Genomic DNA, 16,445 nt, shown 5'->3' with positions numbered 1-16,445 from the left:
CCAGTCACCTGGTACAGAGGCTGATTTAAGTGATAGGTTACATACCACAGTTAGTAGTTCTGGTATTTCATATTTGAGTTTATTCAGAACTCTTTGGTGAATACCATCTGGGCCTAGTGACTTATTACTGCTTCATTTATCAATTTGTTCCAAAAACTTCCATATTGACATCTCAATCTGGGACAGTTCCTCAAATCTATCACCTAAAAAGAATGGTTCAGCTGTGTGAATCTCCTTCACATCCTCTGCAGTGAGGACAAATGCAAAGAATTCATTCATGGGCGATGTGTAATGTAGGCAAGGGAAGGCTGTGCCTACCCAAACAGTCACGGGTGACCACGCCCACGCTCCACCCCAGGCCAGGCCCCTCCTACCTGCAGCGTGCAGCTACAATTAAGCCCCAGCCCAGTCACTCTGCTCTCTAGGGAGCCTGCTGGGGCTGGGGCCACCCTGTCATTGGGGCCGTGCTGCCCGCCACATGCTCTGGGGGGGAGTGAGGTGGCTCAGCCAGGCACTCGGGCTGGCGCTCAGTCAGGGAGGCCTTCAGGGGCGGGGGTGCTGGCCAGCTGGGGGTCAGGCCAGGTGGTGTGGCCTAGGGCGGCTGGGGCCACGCTGGCCAGTGCTCTGGGGCTGGAGCTGCATTGGCCAGCCCTCCAGTGCTCCAGGGCTGGGAAGACTGGGGCTGCGCTCCCTGGCACTCCAGGACTGGGAAGGTTGGGGCTGCACTGCCCAGCGCTCTGGGGCCAGAGGGGCTGGGGCCATGCTGCCCGGCTCTCTGGTGCCGCGCTGCCCGGTGCTCCAAGGCTGGGGGGGAAGCTGAGGGTGCTAGCCTGGGTCAGAGGCCAGCAGCCACAGTGGGGGGGGAGCAAACTGGGAGCGCTAGGCAGGGCCCAGTGTCCACAGTGGGGGCTGGGCTTCAGTGAGCATGGAAGGGGCAGGGCCCCAGGCAGAAGGGGTGTGGCTGGGGCGAGCCTCCCCAAGCCATAGGTTCACCCACCGCCCATGAATTCATTTATTTTTTCCACAACAGCCTTGTGGTCTTCCTTGAGTGCTCCTTTAGCACTTCAATTGTTCAGTGGCCTCACTGACTGCTTGGCAGGATTCCAGCTTCTGACCGACTTAATTTTTTGTTTGTTTGTTTGTTTGTTTGCTGTTAGTTTTTGTGTATTTTGCTATTTGCTCTTCAATTTTTGGGGTGGGAGGAGGGTCTGCCTAATTGTATGTTTACACTCGGCCTGCCAGAGTTTATACTCCTTTCTATTTTCCTCAGTCGGAGGAATTTATAAGGATGTCTTTTTGTCTCTAACCACCTCTTTTACTCAATTGTTTAGCCATAGTGGCTTTTTTCTTTTCTTTTTTATCCACTTATTGTTGTTGTTTTTTATTTGTGGTATATACTGGATACATCTGATAATTTATTTCTACAAAGCAGGCATAATTAGAGGGAAAGAGCCTTCTTGGTCCCAGAAGGCTTTTATTAAACAAATCAGCTACCTGAAGGGACTGGGCCTACAATTATTAAAGAGATTTCAGCAGATTTCTCAAAAACATGGCAATTTTGTTTTCCAACCTTGGGAAGACAGGCAAACAGACAAATGACCTTTAATCCAAGGTATTTTCCACAGAAGAGACAGAATCAAATAGAGAAAGGGATAGCAGGAAACTATAGATATGAGATGATTATTCAGTTCATGAGCTGCTATGTAAAGGGAATAAATCCAAGTGCTCTTGCTCCCACTAACACATTGCAGTGTGTTTGTAGAACTCTTCAAATTACATATGTGTAAGTGAGAGCTTCTATGGTAACTGGTGTGTATGTGACTGCTTCCATCACTAATGCTATTTCAAATGTCTAGAAATCTGTAATCATTCTTAGAAAACAGCACATTAGAAAAAGGAAATATTTAATTTAACCTCTGCTCCAAGGACAATACTTGGTGTCAAATTCAGGGGCTTTTCTACAGTAACATGACACTATTAGGCACTATAACACTGTCACCACTTCCAGACTTAATGGTTCAGGATTCATTTAACAAATAGAATCTTAAGTAATATCTGGTACACAAATGGACTGTGTAACTAGAAGTGAATGCCTGTGATTTCAGTTTATACAGTGTAAAATAGTCTCTTTCAAAGCAGAGATTATCCTTTGGCATAAAACTATGAAATATAACAGTTCTGATCTTCATGGAGATTTACAATTTTTACCCTAAAGATAAAACTGCCTGAAAAGATGAAAACATTATGCTAAAGGAACAAGTGAGCTAGAGTTTGGTAAGGAAGAATCACTTACACTGTGTTTAAGGAAGAAAGCAAAAGATGAGCTGAGGATTTATTACAGTGAATGACCACAATGCCAAAGAATATTGTAAAAACCATATTGGAAGAAAGACAAGGTGGATGAGGGAATATCTTTTGTTGGATCAACTTTTGTTGGTGAAAGAGGCACACTTTTGCACTACCCAGAGCTCTTCTTCAAAAGCTTGCAGCTCAAAAGCTTGTTTCTTTCACCAACAGAAAATGATAAAAGATATTACTTCACCCACCTTTTCTTTCTACTATCCTGGAACCAACATGGCTACAACACTAAAACATACTGGAACAAAGGCAGACACTAATGTGTCTTAAATCATAGAAGATTAGGGTTGAAAGAGACCTCAGGAAGTCATCTAGTCCAAACCCCTGCTCAAAGCAGGACCAACTCCAACTAAATCATCCTAGCCAGGGCTTTGTCAAGCTGGGCCTTAAAAACCTCTAAGGATGGAGATTCCACCACCTCCCTAGGTAACCCATTCCAGTGCTTCACCACTCTCCTAATGAAATAGTTTTTCTTAATATCCAACTTAGACCTCCCACACTGCAACTTGAGACCATTACTCCTTGTTCTGTCATCTGCCACCACTGAGAACAGCCTAGCTCCATCCTCTTTGGAACCTCCCTTCAGGTAGTTGAAGGCTGATATCAAATTCCCCCCACTCTTTTCTTCTGCAGACTAAATAAGCCCAGTTCCCTCAGCCTCTGCTCGTAAGTCATGTGGCCCAGCTCCCTAATCATTTTTGTTGCCCTCCGCTGGACTCGCTCCAACTTGTCCACATCCTTTCTGTAGTTGGGGAGCCCAAAACTGGACACAGTACTCCAGACGTGGCCTCACCAGTGCCAAACACAGGGGAATAATCACTTCCCTTGATCTGCTTGCAATGCTCCTACTAATGCAGCCCAATATGCTGTTAGCCTTCTTGGCAACGAGGGCACACTGTTGACTCATATCCAGATTCTCGTCCACTGTAATCCCCAGGTCCTTTTCTCCAGAACTGTCGCTTAGCCACTTGGTCCCCAGCTTATAGCAGTGCATAGGATTCTTCCATCCTAAGTGCAGGACTCTGCACTTGTCCTTGTTGAACATCATCAGATTTAGTTTGGCCCAATCCTTCAGTTTGTCTAGGCCACTCTGGACCCTATCCCTACCCTCCACCGTATCTACCTCTCCCCCCAGCATAGTGTCATCTGTGAACTTGCTTAGGGTGCAATTGATCCCATCATCCAGATACTTAATGAAGATGTTGAACGAAACCAGCCCCAGGACCAACCCCCTGGGGCACTCTGCTTGATACCCGCTGCCAACTAGACATCGAGCCATTGATCACTACCTTTTGAGCCCAACAATCTAACCAGCTTTCTCTCCACCTTATAGTCCATTCATCCAATCCATACTTCTTTAACTTGTTGGCAAGAATACTGTGAGAAACCATATCAAAAGCTTTGCTAAAGTCAAGATATATCACGTCCACCACTTTCCCCATGTCCGCAGAGCCAGTTATCTCATCATAGAAGGCAATCAGGTTGGTCAGGCATGACTTGCCTTTGGTGAACCCATGTTGACTGTTCCTGATCACCTTCCTCTCTTCCAAGTGCTTAAAAATTGATTCCTTGAGGACCTGCTCCATGATTTTTCTGGGGACTGAGGTGAGACTGACCGGTCTGTAGTTCCCTGGATTCTCCTTCTTCCCTTTTTTAAAGATGGGCACTATATTTGCCTTTTTCCAATCATCCGGGACCTCCCCCAATTGCCACGAGTTTTCAAAAATAATGGCCAATGGCTCTGCAATCACATCAGCCAATTCCCTCAGCACCCTCAGGTGCATTGCATCCGGCCCCATGGACTTGTGCATGTCCAGCTTTTCTAAATAGTCCTTAACTTGTACTTTCACCAGTCACCTCTTCCCCATACTGAGCCGTCCAGTGCAGCAGTCTGGGAGCTGACCTTGTCTGTGAAGACTGAGGCAAAAAAAAAAAAAAAGCATTGAGTACTTCAGCTTTTTCCACATCATCGGTCACTAGATTGCTTCCCTCATTCAGTAAGGGTCCCACACTTTCCCTGACCTTCTTGTTGCTAACATACCTGTAGAAACCCTTCTTGTTACCCTTCACATCCCTTGCTAGCTGCAACTCCAATTGTGCTTTGGCCTTCCTGATTACATCCCTGCATGCTTGAGCAATATTTTTATATTCCTCCCTAGTCATCTGTCCAAGTTTCCACTTCTTGTTTCCACTTCCACTAAATGATACCGGGAAAATGTAATTAAGCCACCAAACACATTTAATGGGGTTTTGGTGATGGACAACTTTTGTTAGGGAATGGTAGAGAAGAATTGCTCATAATGCAGATCAGACAACGTGTAGGAAAAAATGTAAACTGAATGAGGAAATGACAAAGGAGTGAAAAATACGTTTGACTATCATATACCAGACTGTTTGTACATGTGGCATTCAATGTTCTTTAAGAACACAGACCTGTAGTTGTTTTTGATGGCAGCAGAACAAGGAATTTAAAAACCTAAAGACCATTTTTTCAGACCCTTAGATCCTCATGTTCCCTTCTTACACCAAGGAAGCTACAAACATTGCTGCTTCTAGTGAAGCTCTATTCCTTCATTCCACTCATCGCGAATAAACTTTCTATGGATTCAAGCAGGAGTAAAATGCAGTGAACCATATATATATATATATATATATATATATATATATATATATATATATATAAACAAAAAGGAATCCTAAGAATCAATTCATAATTCTGTTGGGGGTATGAAAACACGGTTTTAGTATTACAAACCAAAAGCAAAATTCCCCTCGGTAATATTTGATGCAGCTACCATCATCTGTATTGCAGATAACATTGCATAGACTGCACTGACATAGAACTTCCACTTATGTCAATGATAGTTTCATGTGTAGAATACACAATAGGATTCTGCAGAGCAGAAGAGGAGGAAGAATTTTGTCCTTATTCTTGGCTGCTCTCACCAGTGTCAATCACCATGCCACATCTCCATCTCTCCTTTCTTTATGATTTGTGCAGCTGAACACCAGTTCTATTCAGCCATTCCTGTACATACAGAAATAACCTTAATATGGGTGAGTGGGAGAGACCTCATTTTGGTTACCATTATTTTAAATTTACATATTACACACACAGAAACTCACTTTATTCTTTGAAACATCTGCGGCTCACTGCTGTGAAGAAGGCCAGCTGCTGATGGAGTTTGTTATTTTATTATACTCTGATGTGTTTGCATTCAGTCTTGCGACCGTGTGCATTGCATGGGTCAGCTTTAGTAATCCTTTGGCTCCATATTATCCACAGAGGTGTCCTGGCTAGTGGCCAGTCTGGCTGCTGCTGTGCTATGTGCGTAACTTTGCATAGACTGTCTCATCTCCAGTTCTTCTGATCCTGCTGTGGCTGCGGATGTTCACCTCTAGGCCCTGCCTGCCTTAAATGTCATCATACTCACTCCAAGGCCACAGTGATTAATGCTGAGATGCAGTTTAAAGTCCTTCTTACAGCTCTCAGATGCAGAGTAGTCTGTGACCGTTCAGGCTCTCTGCGGAGCAACAGCAAGTGTCAGAGGAGCCCACACCCATCTGAGGGGTAAAAGGGGTCCTCCACAGTATGAGCACAGTTCTCTGGCGCTGGTCTCACTCTGGACTGCAGTGTACCTACTGCACTGCAGTATGTTGCTTGTTTCGGCAACAGTGCAGGCCAGGTCCAACTGTGCTTCCTCTTGGACTAGTGCATCTTCCAGCTCCACAAAGGTAATAACCAAGGCTAATCCCTCTCATGCAGTACTCTAAATGCACTTCACCCTCCATACCCTGGGCCTTCCTCTTTTATCTGCTCTCCTCCATAGTCCTCTCTCGCTCAATTATGCCACTAACAATATTCAACCAGGTTTCTCATACCTGATAAGAGCAGACCCAGCTCTCACATGTGCTGCTTCTTGCCCTGTGGTACAGGTTCACACACCTGCTGTCACTGGGAGCCCCCTTCACTCTTAGTATAGAGTTAGGGCTTGTCTCTACACTAGCCGCCGGATTGCTGGGCAGCAATCGATCCAGCGGGGGTTGATTTATCGCGTCTAGATGCAATAAATCAACCGCTGAGCGCTCTCCCGTTGACTCCAGTACTCCACCAGAACGAGGAGCGCAAATGAAGACACTGCGGTAAGTAGATCTAAGTACGTAGACTTCAGCTACGCTATTCATGTAGCTGAAGCTGCGTATCTTAGATCGACCCGGTGCGGTAGTGTAGACAAACCCTTAGGCTGTCTAGTGCAGAGTAAGAAAAAACCCACTTCATTGTGGACACTCTTGCAGTGGGCTCAACAGTGTTGTGGTACCCCCAAAATCAGAGAGTATCAGACATGCTGTTCAGGGCAACGTGATGCCAAACACTGTAACGCTCTGCTCATATTTCCTCCACTGCCAGCTGTGTACACAGCCTCCCAGCCACATCTTTCCTGTTCCTCTCTTCCTCCCCACCAGTTTGTTCCTCTCCTTGACCTTCTACCACAATGACAAAGCATATGTAAGAATTTTCCAATGCTCACGTGCCTCCTATCCCTAAAAACCGCCCTGCCCTCTTACCTAACAACCCAAAAGAGCATTGACCATGAATGAAAGATGAACGGATAGATATCTGTGAAACAGTCGTCACTTTTTGGATTAAGTTTCACTGCCACATCAGGCTTACATGTAATTCCATTAACTTCAATGGAATAATTCCTGACTTGTATCAGTGTGAGAAGAGGAAAAAGTCTATATTATTATTGGTATGACTGTAGTGAGCAAGGGTCCTAATAAGGAGCATGACCTCCATTGTGCTAGTTAACATACAAGTAAGTGCGGGGCATGATATTCTGCGCTGTGCCCCTTGGTGGAGCAGCACAGAACTCATAGTCCAGCAGGAGGGGATCTAAAGCGTCTTTAACATCACTTTTGCATATTCCCAATCCCTAATGGCTCCAGGGCAGGAGCCATCTCTGGTGTAATTTAGACAGCTCTGGGGGATTCTCTAAATTACAGCAGCTTCTACAGGCTGTCCAGCATCTCCATGGAGCTGCACACTCCTCCCAGCCCCATGCCTAATATGCCCCTATTACAGGACTTGCAAGGGGATCCTCATAAACCAGCCTTACAGATGGCTTCTACAGTGCTTGTGCCAAAGGAATCCTCTGCCTGGCAGAACTGGGGCCTTTAGTGTCCCTTTTAGCCATTCTGTTCCTTTTCCCAAGTGTAAAAGGAGCCAGTGCAGGGTACTGGGCTTTACGTCTCCCATTCCTGTCCCTTCCAACTCCTCCCACCTCCCCTTTTCACTTTTTCTCCTCTACTAAGCAACACTGCATCCAACTCCCCTCCCCGTCTCCACATTGCTGTCATCTACCATCACCCAACTCTTCCCCATCAGCCTTCCTCTTTACTTTCGATTTTCGTCTCTCCCTTTTCATCTCCCACACTCATCCATGGCAACTTCAACTTCCACATTTATGACCCATATGACCTGTTGGCTGCAGGTTGAATGAAGAAGAGGTGATGGGGAGGAAATCTGCAGCTCTCAGCCTCTCTGTGGCATCCAGTCGGGCTCTCAGCCCTCTCCTCCCTGCCCTCTAAGCTCACTGAGCACATGCTATTCAGATTTCTTCTCCTGCAATTCCATCCAAAACTCTCTTCATTCTGGCTTCCATCTCATGAACTCCACTGAAACAGCTCTTGACCTCTTCCTGGCCAAAACTCAGAACCAATACTCCATCCACATCCTCCTTGTCTTGTCAGCCACCTTTGACACCAATGAACATGTTCTTCTTGACATCTTGTCCTCCTGTGGCTTCCATGACAATGCCCTCTCCCTCTATGACCTCTCTAAGATACAGCCTTTCCTATCCATCCACACAGGCTTGTCCAGGCTCTCATCATCTTGTGTCTCAATTATGGCAACATCCTTTTCTCCAGCCTTGACAAATGCCATCTTGCCCTGCTCATATCCATTCAGAATGCTGATGCAAAGATCACTTTCCTACCCTGTCATTTTGACCACATCTCTTCGTATCCCTCCCCTTTCTCTATTGCTTCAAATATACGCTATTTGTCTTCATTTTCAAGGCCTTTCACAGCCTCTTTCTACCCTACCTATCATCTCTCATTCACTATTGAGATGTTGGAAACTCCTGTTTCCAACCAGCCAATGATATCCCTCATACTTGGGAGGAGCTTCCCATAAATATCCATAAAGCTACCTCATTATCCTCCATAAAACTCTCCTTTGCCACAATGCCTACAAAAAACTTGACAACAGTTAGGCCGCTGGTGCACGGAACTCACTGCCTATCATGCTGGCCAATATGGTCTCAGTGTTTCCTTGTACTCCCCTGCCTATCTGTATCCACCTGTTCTCTCTTGCTTTATACTTAGATTTCAAACTCTTTTTGTTCTGTGTTTGTACAGTGTCTAGTACAAGGGGTTCTGGTCCATTCAGTAATACAAACAACATAGCATTTTTCATGCCTGTCCAAAGCTTAATACAACTCGTGTTTTAGATCAGGACACGTATATCTGATTCAGCCCAAATTACTAATTTATCCTTCTTCTCTTTGTGAAGACACGTGAACCATTACTTTAGAGTCAAGCTCAGAAAATACATAAAATTTATTGTCCTGCCAGACTAAGGACCAAAAGCATTGCTGTTGTAAATAGGAGCAGATCCATTTAAGAGGCTCTCCATCCATCTACACCAGTGGTGAATTTGGCCCTAAATCTTCAATCATAACAAGTAAATACTATTTTTCAGGTAGAGAAAATCAAACCAGGTGACTTTGTTAAATTGGATTCACAGAATTAAAATTCCCTGTATCTCTTTTTCTTTCTTTTACTACCTTTGTATATATGTTTTGCATACTTAGCAGCTTTTTTAAAAAATGAGACAAAACAATAGGAATGCCTCAGAACCATAACCACATCCTTAACAGTGAATCATGAAGAATAAATCCAAAATGAAATCATCCAAAATGATGAAGTTGCTATATAAAAGATTAAAGTATGAACACACTGGAGGAACAAGAATATATCTGAATAATCAAAGAATCATAGAAATGAGGCCGGATTAAGTATACCTAGACCATCCCTGAAAGTGGCAATCCTGTTCTTAAAAATCTCCAGGGACAGGGGATTCCACAACCTCCCTTGCTAGCCTGTTCCAGTCCTTAAGTATCCTTACAATTTAAAAGTTTTTCCTAAAATCTAACTTAAATCTCCCTCAGTCTACATGGAGAACAAGTGATCACAGTCATCTTTATTACAGCCTTTTATGTATTTGAAGACTTATACCCCCACCAGCCTTCTCTTGTCAAAATTAAACGTGCCCAATTCACCCAACCTTTTCTTATAGGTCACATTTTTACAAAACTCTTATAATTTTTGTTGCTCTCTTTGGAACTCTCTCCAATGTGTTTAGATCTTTCTTAAGAGTGGTGCCCAAATGTAATGTAAATGTAATAATGTAAAGGTCTGTCAAATTATCAGTAGAAAATAATCCAGGGCCACATTTTGGAAGGGCTTCTTCAATTGCATACAACACTTCTGAGAGCACAGCCATTTGTATGCAGCAAAACCTGAACGTGCAGGCCCAGCTACATGCATGGATATGAACAGCTCAGTGCACACATACCTGAATTGTGCACAAAGGCCCTGATTCAACAAGGTACTTAGGCACACACCTAACTTTAAGTACCTGAAAAGCCCCATTAAGTCAACAGCATGGACTTTGCTGAATCAGAGCAATAAAGATGGATTTTTGCACATGTAAACAGACACATTCAGATATAAGTGCAAAATTCAATGCTCTAAATCACTGCAAGTATTTCAGCTAGTAAGCTATTTAAGATCAAGCACCATTCTATTATACCTTTCACATCCAGAACCATGTGTGTTCTTAGCACAATGTCGAGTTAAAAGACCAAGATTCAGATTTAGTTGTATTTAGGTGGAGGAGAAGGTTTAATTTCCGGTGTTATGCTGGTATTATATAAACAATCTCATAGATGGGTACGAAAGATGACATAACCAACCACAATGACTGCTATTATATCATGCTGGTACTCTATAAACAATCTCATAGATAGATATGGAAGATGACAACCAACCACAATGGCTTTGTCTACTGCATAAGGAATCTATACCACCTCTCCACAAAAGAGGTTACCCCCCCCCCCATCAATATGCTCACAGAACTTGAGTCTTATTTACAGTAATGCCTCTTTACACTGCTTTGGCAGTATACATGAAAATCAAGCCCACAATCTCTCTATTATGAAGAGAATCTCTACGCACAGGTATGCAATTAGATATCATTTCACCATAACACCATCTTTAGAGACTAACAGTCTATTGTGTGCAGTGCATTTAAAAAAATTAAAAAGGACTTTATATCCGTTTTAAACACTAACAACCCATCAGTTTAATTATGAAGTAATAGTAAATATCAAAGGGGCTGAAGTTCCCATCATAACTGAGGTTATCCTAGTTAAATATCCCTTCCAAAATGTGTTAATATTAATTATAACAACTCTGGATATTCTTGATATAAATGTCCAATCTGTTTTTAAATCTTGCTAAATTCTTGGCCTCAGTGACTTCCAGGTTTTTTGCCACTCATTCCATTTCAGCTGAATACTGATAACCCCTAAACCTCTGATACACACCAATACCATCAAGAAATGTCAGTTGACTCTCACTTAGATTAGTGCAAATTGAAAGCCAATAGAAGTTATGCTAGTGGAAAGCTGATATAAATGAGAGGAGTAGGCAGTGCAGAGTTTTTAACTGAAATGTTTAGGGAGTCATTACTGTAGAAACTGCCATAACTTTGTTGCATTTTACTATGCTTGGAAGAGAGTAAATACATGCTTTTTTTAAAAAAGTCATAAAAAGGTCACTCTTAAGAGGGAATGATGGCTCATTGCATGAAGGAGTTTGTAAAGCTGTATACTAACCAGCCACAATAGCCACCGAGAGATAAAAAATACTGGAGGTACCTATGATTTGGCTTTTTGGCAAAGAATGTTTTATTAGTGTAAAGAATAAGGAACTTAAAGAACACTGAGAAAGGAAAACAGAGAAACTGCACACAGCACACTATAGCAAAATGACAGTATTAATGAGAACATAACACCATGGTGTCAAAAGAATCTTAGCCAAAGATATGTGAAGTATAGTAATGAGGGAAATTTGGGAGGCAGCATTCTCTACTGTGTAAAGTGCTGGACTGGGAGTCAGGAGAAGTAGGTTCCATTGCCAGTGCTGCCACTGACTGGCTGGGTGATATTGGGTAAGTTACTTTGCTTCATTGTGCCTCTGTTTCCCCTCCCATCTTTTATCTGTCAGATGTGCTTAGATTGCAAGTTCTTTGGGGTTGTCTCTCTCTGTACATTTATAAAGCACCTAGCACAATGGGGCCCTGATCTTGAATGGGTCCCTGATGCTTTCATGTAATAATATAAATAATAATAAGGGGAAATGGGTGGACTGAGAAAACCCCATATTTAGGAGAAAAAATAGGAATGACTATTCGAAATATAGAAAACAAAAAAAAATGTGGTGTATGCAGGATTTTACTTTACAGTGATTCACAGCTGCAAGAAGTCACAAGAAATCCTCAGGAGTCTAGCACTGGTCAGAAGTCCTGTATTTGCAATTACTGCCAGCTAAGACGCTGGTGCTTTAGTTTAGCCCACAAGTAACTACAGCATAAGAGCAGGTCAGCAAATGACCCACTGGATCTGACTTTTGAAATGAGGTGCTGTTTTTGGCATATTTTCCCAAATGGCACAGTAAAAAGTGAAAAGGCTGATAGAGTGGTGCTTTAGCAGTTGGGGGAAGAGATGGAGGGGAAGTTAGCTTTGGGCAGGTTTTAACCTGGAAAAAGGAACATTTCTGTGAGACTGTTGTGATATTATACAGATGTACTAGGTCTGAAATATCCATTTAATGCTCTTTCACAAGACTAATGGAAAAATAGCTACTGAAATATACACACTGATAAGTGCAAAAGTAGTAGTGGTATTTTAGGTAATTAGTTCCACCTGCTAAAACACTAACTGTGGAAGCACAAATACCAGACTCCAGGCAAAAGCAATAAATAAAAATAAATATTTTTTTTTAACCATATTTTGCAGCAACATCACAAATCAGATATATCAACTTTTGGAAACAGAAAATAGCACACAAACATGGATGGGCTCAGGCCAGAAATCCTTTCTAAGAAACACTCCAGCCACAGCACCAGTTCTAGTGTTTGATTAGTCCTCAGTTATTCCTGGGAGCACTCAATCTCCATTAACTCAATTAACTGACTTTATGAGTACTTTTTTTTTTATTATTTTAATTAAAATGACAATATCCACTGTCCACAGCTGAAGGTAAATTTCTGATGTGTTCTAAAAGGTCCGTTGGTCTGTGTGTGTGTTGCGTGTAGGGGCATTGTTAAAAATCTGGGGACAACAAGTGAATGTTAGAAATATATGCACAGACATTCCTAAAGCTTGTTGTGAATCTGCTACATTCACAGGTCCCACAAGGCTTAAATATACTATATCATTACATACAATATTTCCACTTCCACATTTGGAACTAGCTATATCACTGAATACTACAGTAGCCAGTTCTTTCTTATTAAAGCCATGTCTATTTTATGCTTTTTATAATATAAACAGGATCCCATCTCTCTTTTACAATGTGTAGCTACCTAATGTGCATTTACAAAGGAGGAGGTTAATATTTAATATTAATACACAGAAGTCAAGGTCTTTTAGCCTCAGATTTAAGGGCTGGTGACAGTTCATACAATAGCTGCATAGTGAGGCAGAATTATAATTCTTTGTGGACTTGCATATCTTAGGTACTTGTATGGCTTGTGTTACCATAGTATCTGAACATATCACAGTCTGTAATGAGTTTATCCTAGTAAAACTCTTGTGAGGTAGGGAAGTACTATTGTTCCCATTTTATAGGTGGGGGAACTAAGACACAGAAAGAGAAACCAACTTGTCCAAGAGCACACTGCAAGTCTGTGGCAATGCACAGAACTGGACCCAATTCTCTCGAGTCTCAGGCTAGCTCCCTAACCACCGAACCACTTCCTCCCTTATTGTGCACAGCACACAATGCCTTATGGGCATTAAAACGTAACAGCTGCATCTCTGAGTTCTCATGCATACCATCCCTATTTTCCATTTTGCCAACTGACCATTTAGAGCATGAGGAGGACACAGCCTGTCTAGCTGTCCACAGTGCAAATGCTAATTAAAGCTTCAGGGAAAGTATTTGGTAATCTGTGGAGGACATGAAGGATATTTCTCTGACATTTTAAAAACACTTCTTACATAGCTTGCCTTACTGCATATTATGCCCCAGGGCATTCAGCTAAGCCAGACAGTTGAAGAAATAACAGTGGCATTAACCTTTGACATTAAGAATAAAAATAACCCAGAAGAAATAAGACTTCTTTCAGTAGTTACTTTGCCCACTTTATTTAATTGTAACATTATGTTTTTTTCAGAGTGCCAAATAACTTGAACAGAACAGCATAAGGAGATTCCCCCCAAACACCCCATCATTATTCCTCTTTCCCCAGTCCACTTCCCTTTTCTTTTAATTAATCAATCTCAGAAAGAAATAAAATTTGATCTCATTTTCCTAGATCAGCTTCTCAGTTCCATAGTGGAGGCATCATTCCTCTCTTGTTTCAGAAATCAGTAAAGCGAGAAGCATTCAATGAGACAGCAAGGTGCAAGGAACAGAAAGAAGAGAGGCTGGAGAAAATTGCTTGAAAAATAAAAGCAAAAATGAAAGCATGAGATATACATAGGCCAGACAGAGTGGGTGGCCAAAGAGACAGAGTTGGATTGGTAGTGGCACAAGGAGTTTTCTGAAAAATAAATTCAGAGGTGAGGCCACCATGCTCTTTCCTGAGGTCATAGAGCCCTGTGTCTTCATTTCATCCCACCTCTCTCAGCAAATCCCCAGTTATTTTATGTCAGCAACAGCTGAATGGTTTACAGCACATTAATCCAGCATATGGGCCAAAGAGACATCAATGCCAGGGCTGCCTGGTTGCAGCTCAAGACAGAATTTGGGTATAATTTTTAAGGTTAGTAAATGTGAAGGGCTGAATTGTGTGCAGTCTGAGAGAAGAGGCAGTGCAGAGGTGCACCACTCCAGTGGAGGCAGGAAGACAGGCAGAGCAGTTACTGTGTCATTGACAGGTGTGGCCTGTGCTCAGCCACCCACATAAAACTAGCTTTGTCTACTGATCCAGTAGGAGACAGGGGCCATAGCAGTGGATCTGGATTCATGAAATGCCTGCACTCCTTGTGTAGGAAGGAAATAAGGGGCTCTCTTGCATGCTCTTTCACACTCACACTCAGCCCCAGCCCAGCAGGTCTTTATTACTTGTTTCCAGCTTCAAATTATGTAATTACAAAGCTGAAACTCATTCCAATTTATAAATCCAGCATATAATCTTATGTATTTCTTAAGATCCATATGAAGATATCAATTAACATAGGGGCCCTTCTTGGCCCCACTCTGCTGTCATTAGCCTAAGAAACTAATTCTGTTTTTGTTTTCAATACTTAGGGTTTCCACTATTTCCCGAAAATTAATAATCAGTGCTATTTTTAGCATAATCATTGAATGGCATATTGATGTCTCTTCTGGAGATATGATGGCACTTAGTCAAATGCCAAGGCTGTCCCAGTCATATTGATTGCTAACAGTGGAAAATACATGTCAATTTGTGTGTCTGAGATCAGGAAGGGTCTAGTAAGTTCAGATAAAATCTTATTTGAACCTTTGCCTGGAATTGAAACCAAACCCAAACTGAACTTTTTTGGAGGTTCAAGTATAGTTAACTTTTTCCTTCATTATTTTTAACTTCTGTGAAATTAATTTAATTTTTGTACTTCCCAGTTCCATCCAAGATAGCTACAGAATTGGTGAATATTTCAACAGTGATTGTTGTGCAGTATTTCTTGCTCATTCAGAAACAGGAATTACCAGAAATCTTGCAAGAAAATCCATTCTTTGAGTTCTAGCCCAACTTCCAGTGTCAGGAGTTGAAATATTATGAAAATGGGAGCATTTCCAGACCAGCCAGAAGCAAAGAGTGTTGAAACTCTTGTTAATAAAGCCTATTACCATGGCAGCTCCGGACCAACATTGCCCAAGAAGTCTGGATAGTTCAGGTAAAGTTCAAAAAAGCATCTGAACTTTTTTTTTTTAATCCAAATTCTATCTCTGAACTTCTGAGATTCACGCACCACTAGTTTGAAGTAAATTTAAATCAGTGCAACTTTCCTCTGATTTCACTCTCACTACTATAATCAGGACTAGTTCCAGTGAAGTCAATGGAATTACAATGGCATCAAGCAGCTCTAAAGAGATAATCGTGTGCATTTTACAGAGTGAGCTATAAAAGTTAATCTCCGAGTCCAAAATGACTATTTCCTAGTGATGTGAAATTCAATACTGAATGCTTTTACACACAGCCACAACAAAAAGGGTACTTCACCGTAATTAGATTGTGGTCTTCTGGTGAAGGAATAGATAAGTATCCGATATGGCCAGGCATTACAGAACTTTATCCACCAATCTAATCTAAGAACACAGGATTCCCAGACTCAGAAACCATGAAAGAAGTTGACCTGCTCAAAGTCTGATAGAGAAATTAGGACAATTCAATCAATCAGTACACAGACAGAATAAATATCTGTCATTAAAAGGTGGGATAACAACTGAGGAACAAGAAGGGAAAAATCCAGGCCACATAGGCAGGTATTGCAAAAGCAGCAGAGCAATATCTTGAGAAGCACAAATGTGTGGTCCCCACTGAGACTATTCAACAGCGTCTGGTAGACATTTCTGAGGTGATTTTCGTGAAAGATTTAACAACCTTCAAACAACATGCATTTTATTGTAACCTTTTGGCATTAAACTCTATATAATTAGGCCCAGATTCTGCATCTAAAGAGCACTCAGCACAGCTCAGAAAAGGGGGAGGGGGTGCAAAGGTGATTTTAAGCCACACCTGGGTCCTCCCCTGCATCTGAGGCCAATGT

General features: G+C 42.2%; 1 protein-coding gene across 7 annotated transcripts in view; it reads right to left on the bottom strand.

Moving 5' to 3' along the window:
* Positions 1 to 16,445, bottom strand: part of NTRK2 (neurotrophic receptor tyrosine kinase 2) — a 283,920-nt gene that overhangs the window by 171,086 nt on the left and 96,389 nt on the right. The window contains exon 13 of one of the 7 annotated variants that reach the window (XM_054031465.1): positions 13,867 to 14,151. The exons of the other annotated variants lie outside the window; for them this stretch is intronic. Within the exon in view, the coding sequence (XP_053887440.1) occupies positions 14,072 to 14,151 (80 nt within the window). The 3' untranslated portion in view covers positions 13,867 to 14,071. Of the gene's footprint in view, positions 1 to 13,866; positions 14,152 to 16,445 lie in introns of those variants that run through there. 7 annotated transcript variants of the gene reach the window in all.

The sequence above is a fragment of the Malaclemys terrapin genome, chromosome 6, assembly GCF_027887155.1.
Source record: "Malaclemys terrapin pileata isolate rMalTer1 chromosome 6, rMalTer1.hap1, whole genome shotgun sequence".
NCBI classification, from domain to species: Eukaryota; Metazoa; Chordata; order Testudines; family Emydidae; genus Malaclemys; species Malaclemys terrapin.
Note: the sequence above shows the minus strand (reverse complement) of the source record. Positions and strands in the feature narration are given on the sequence as shown.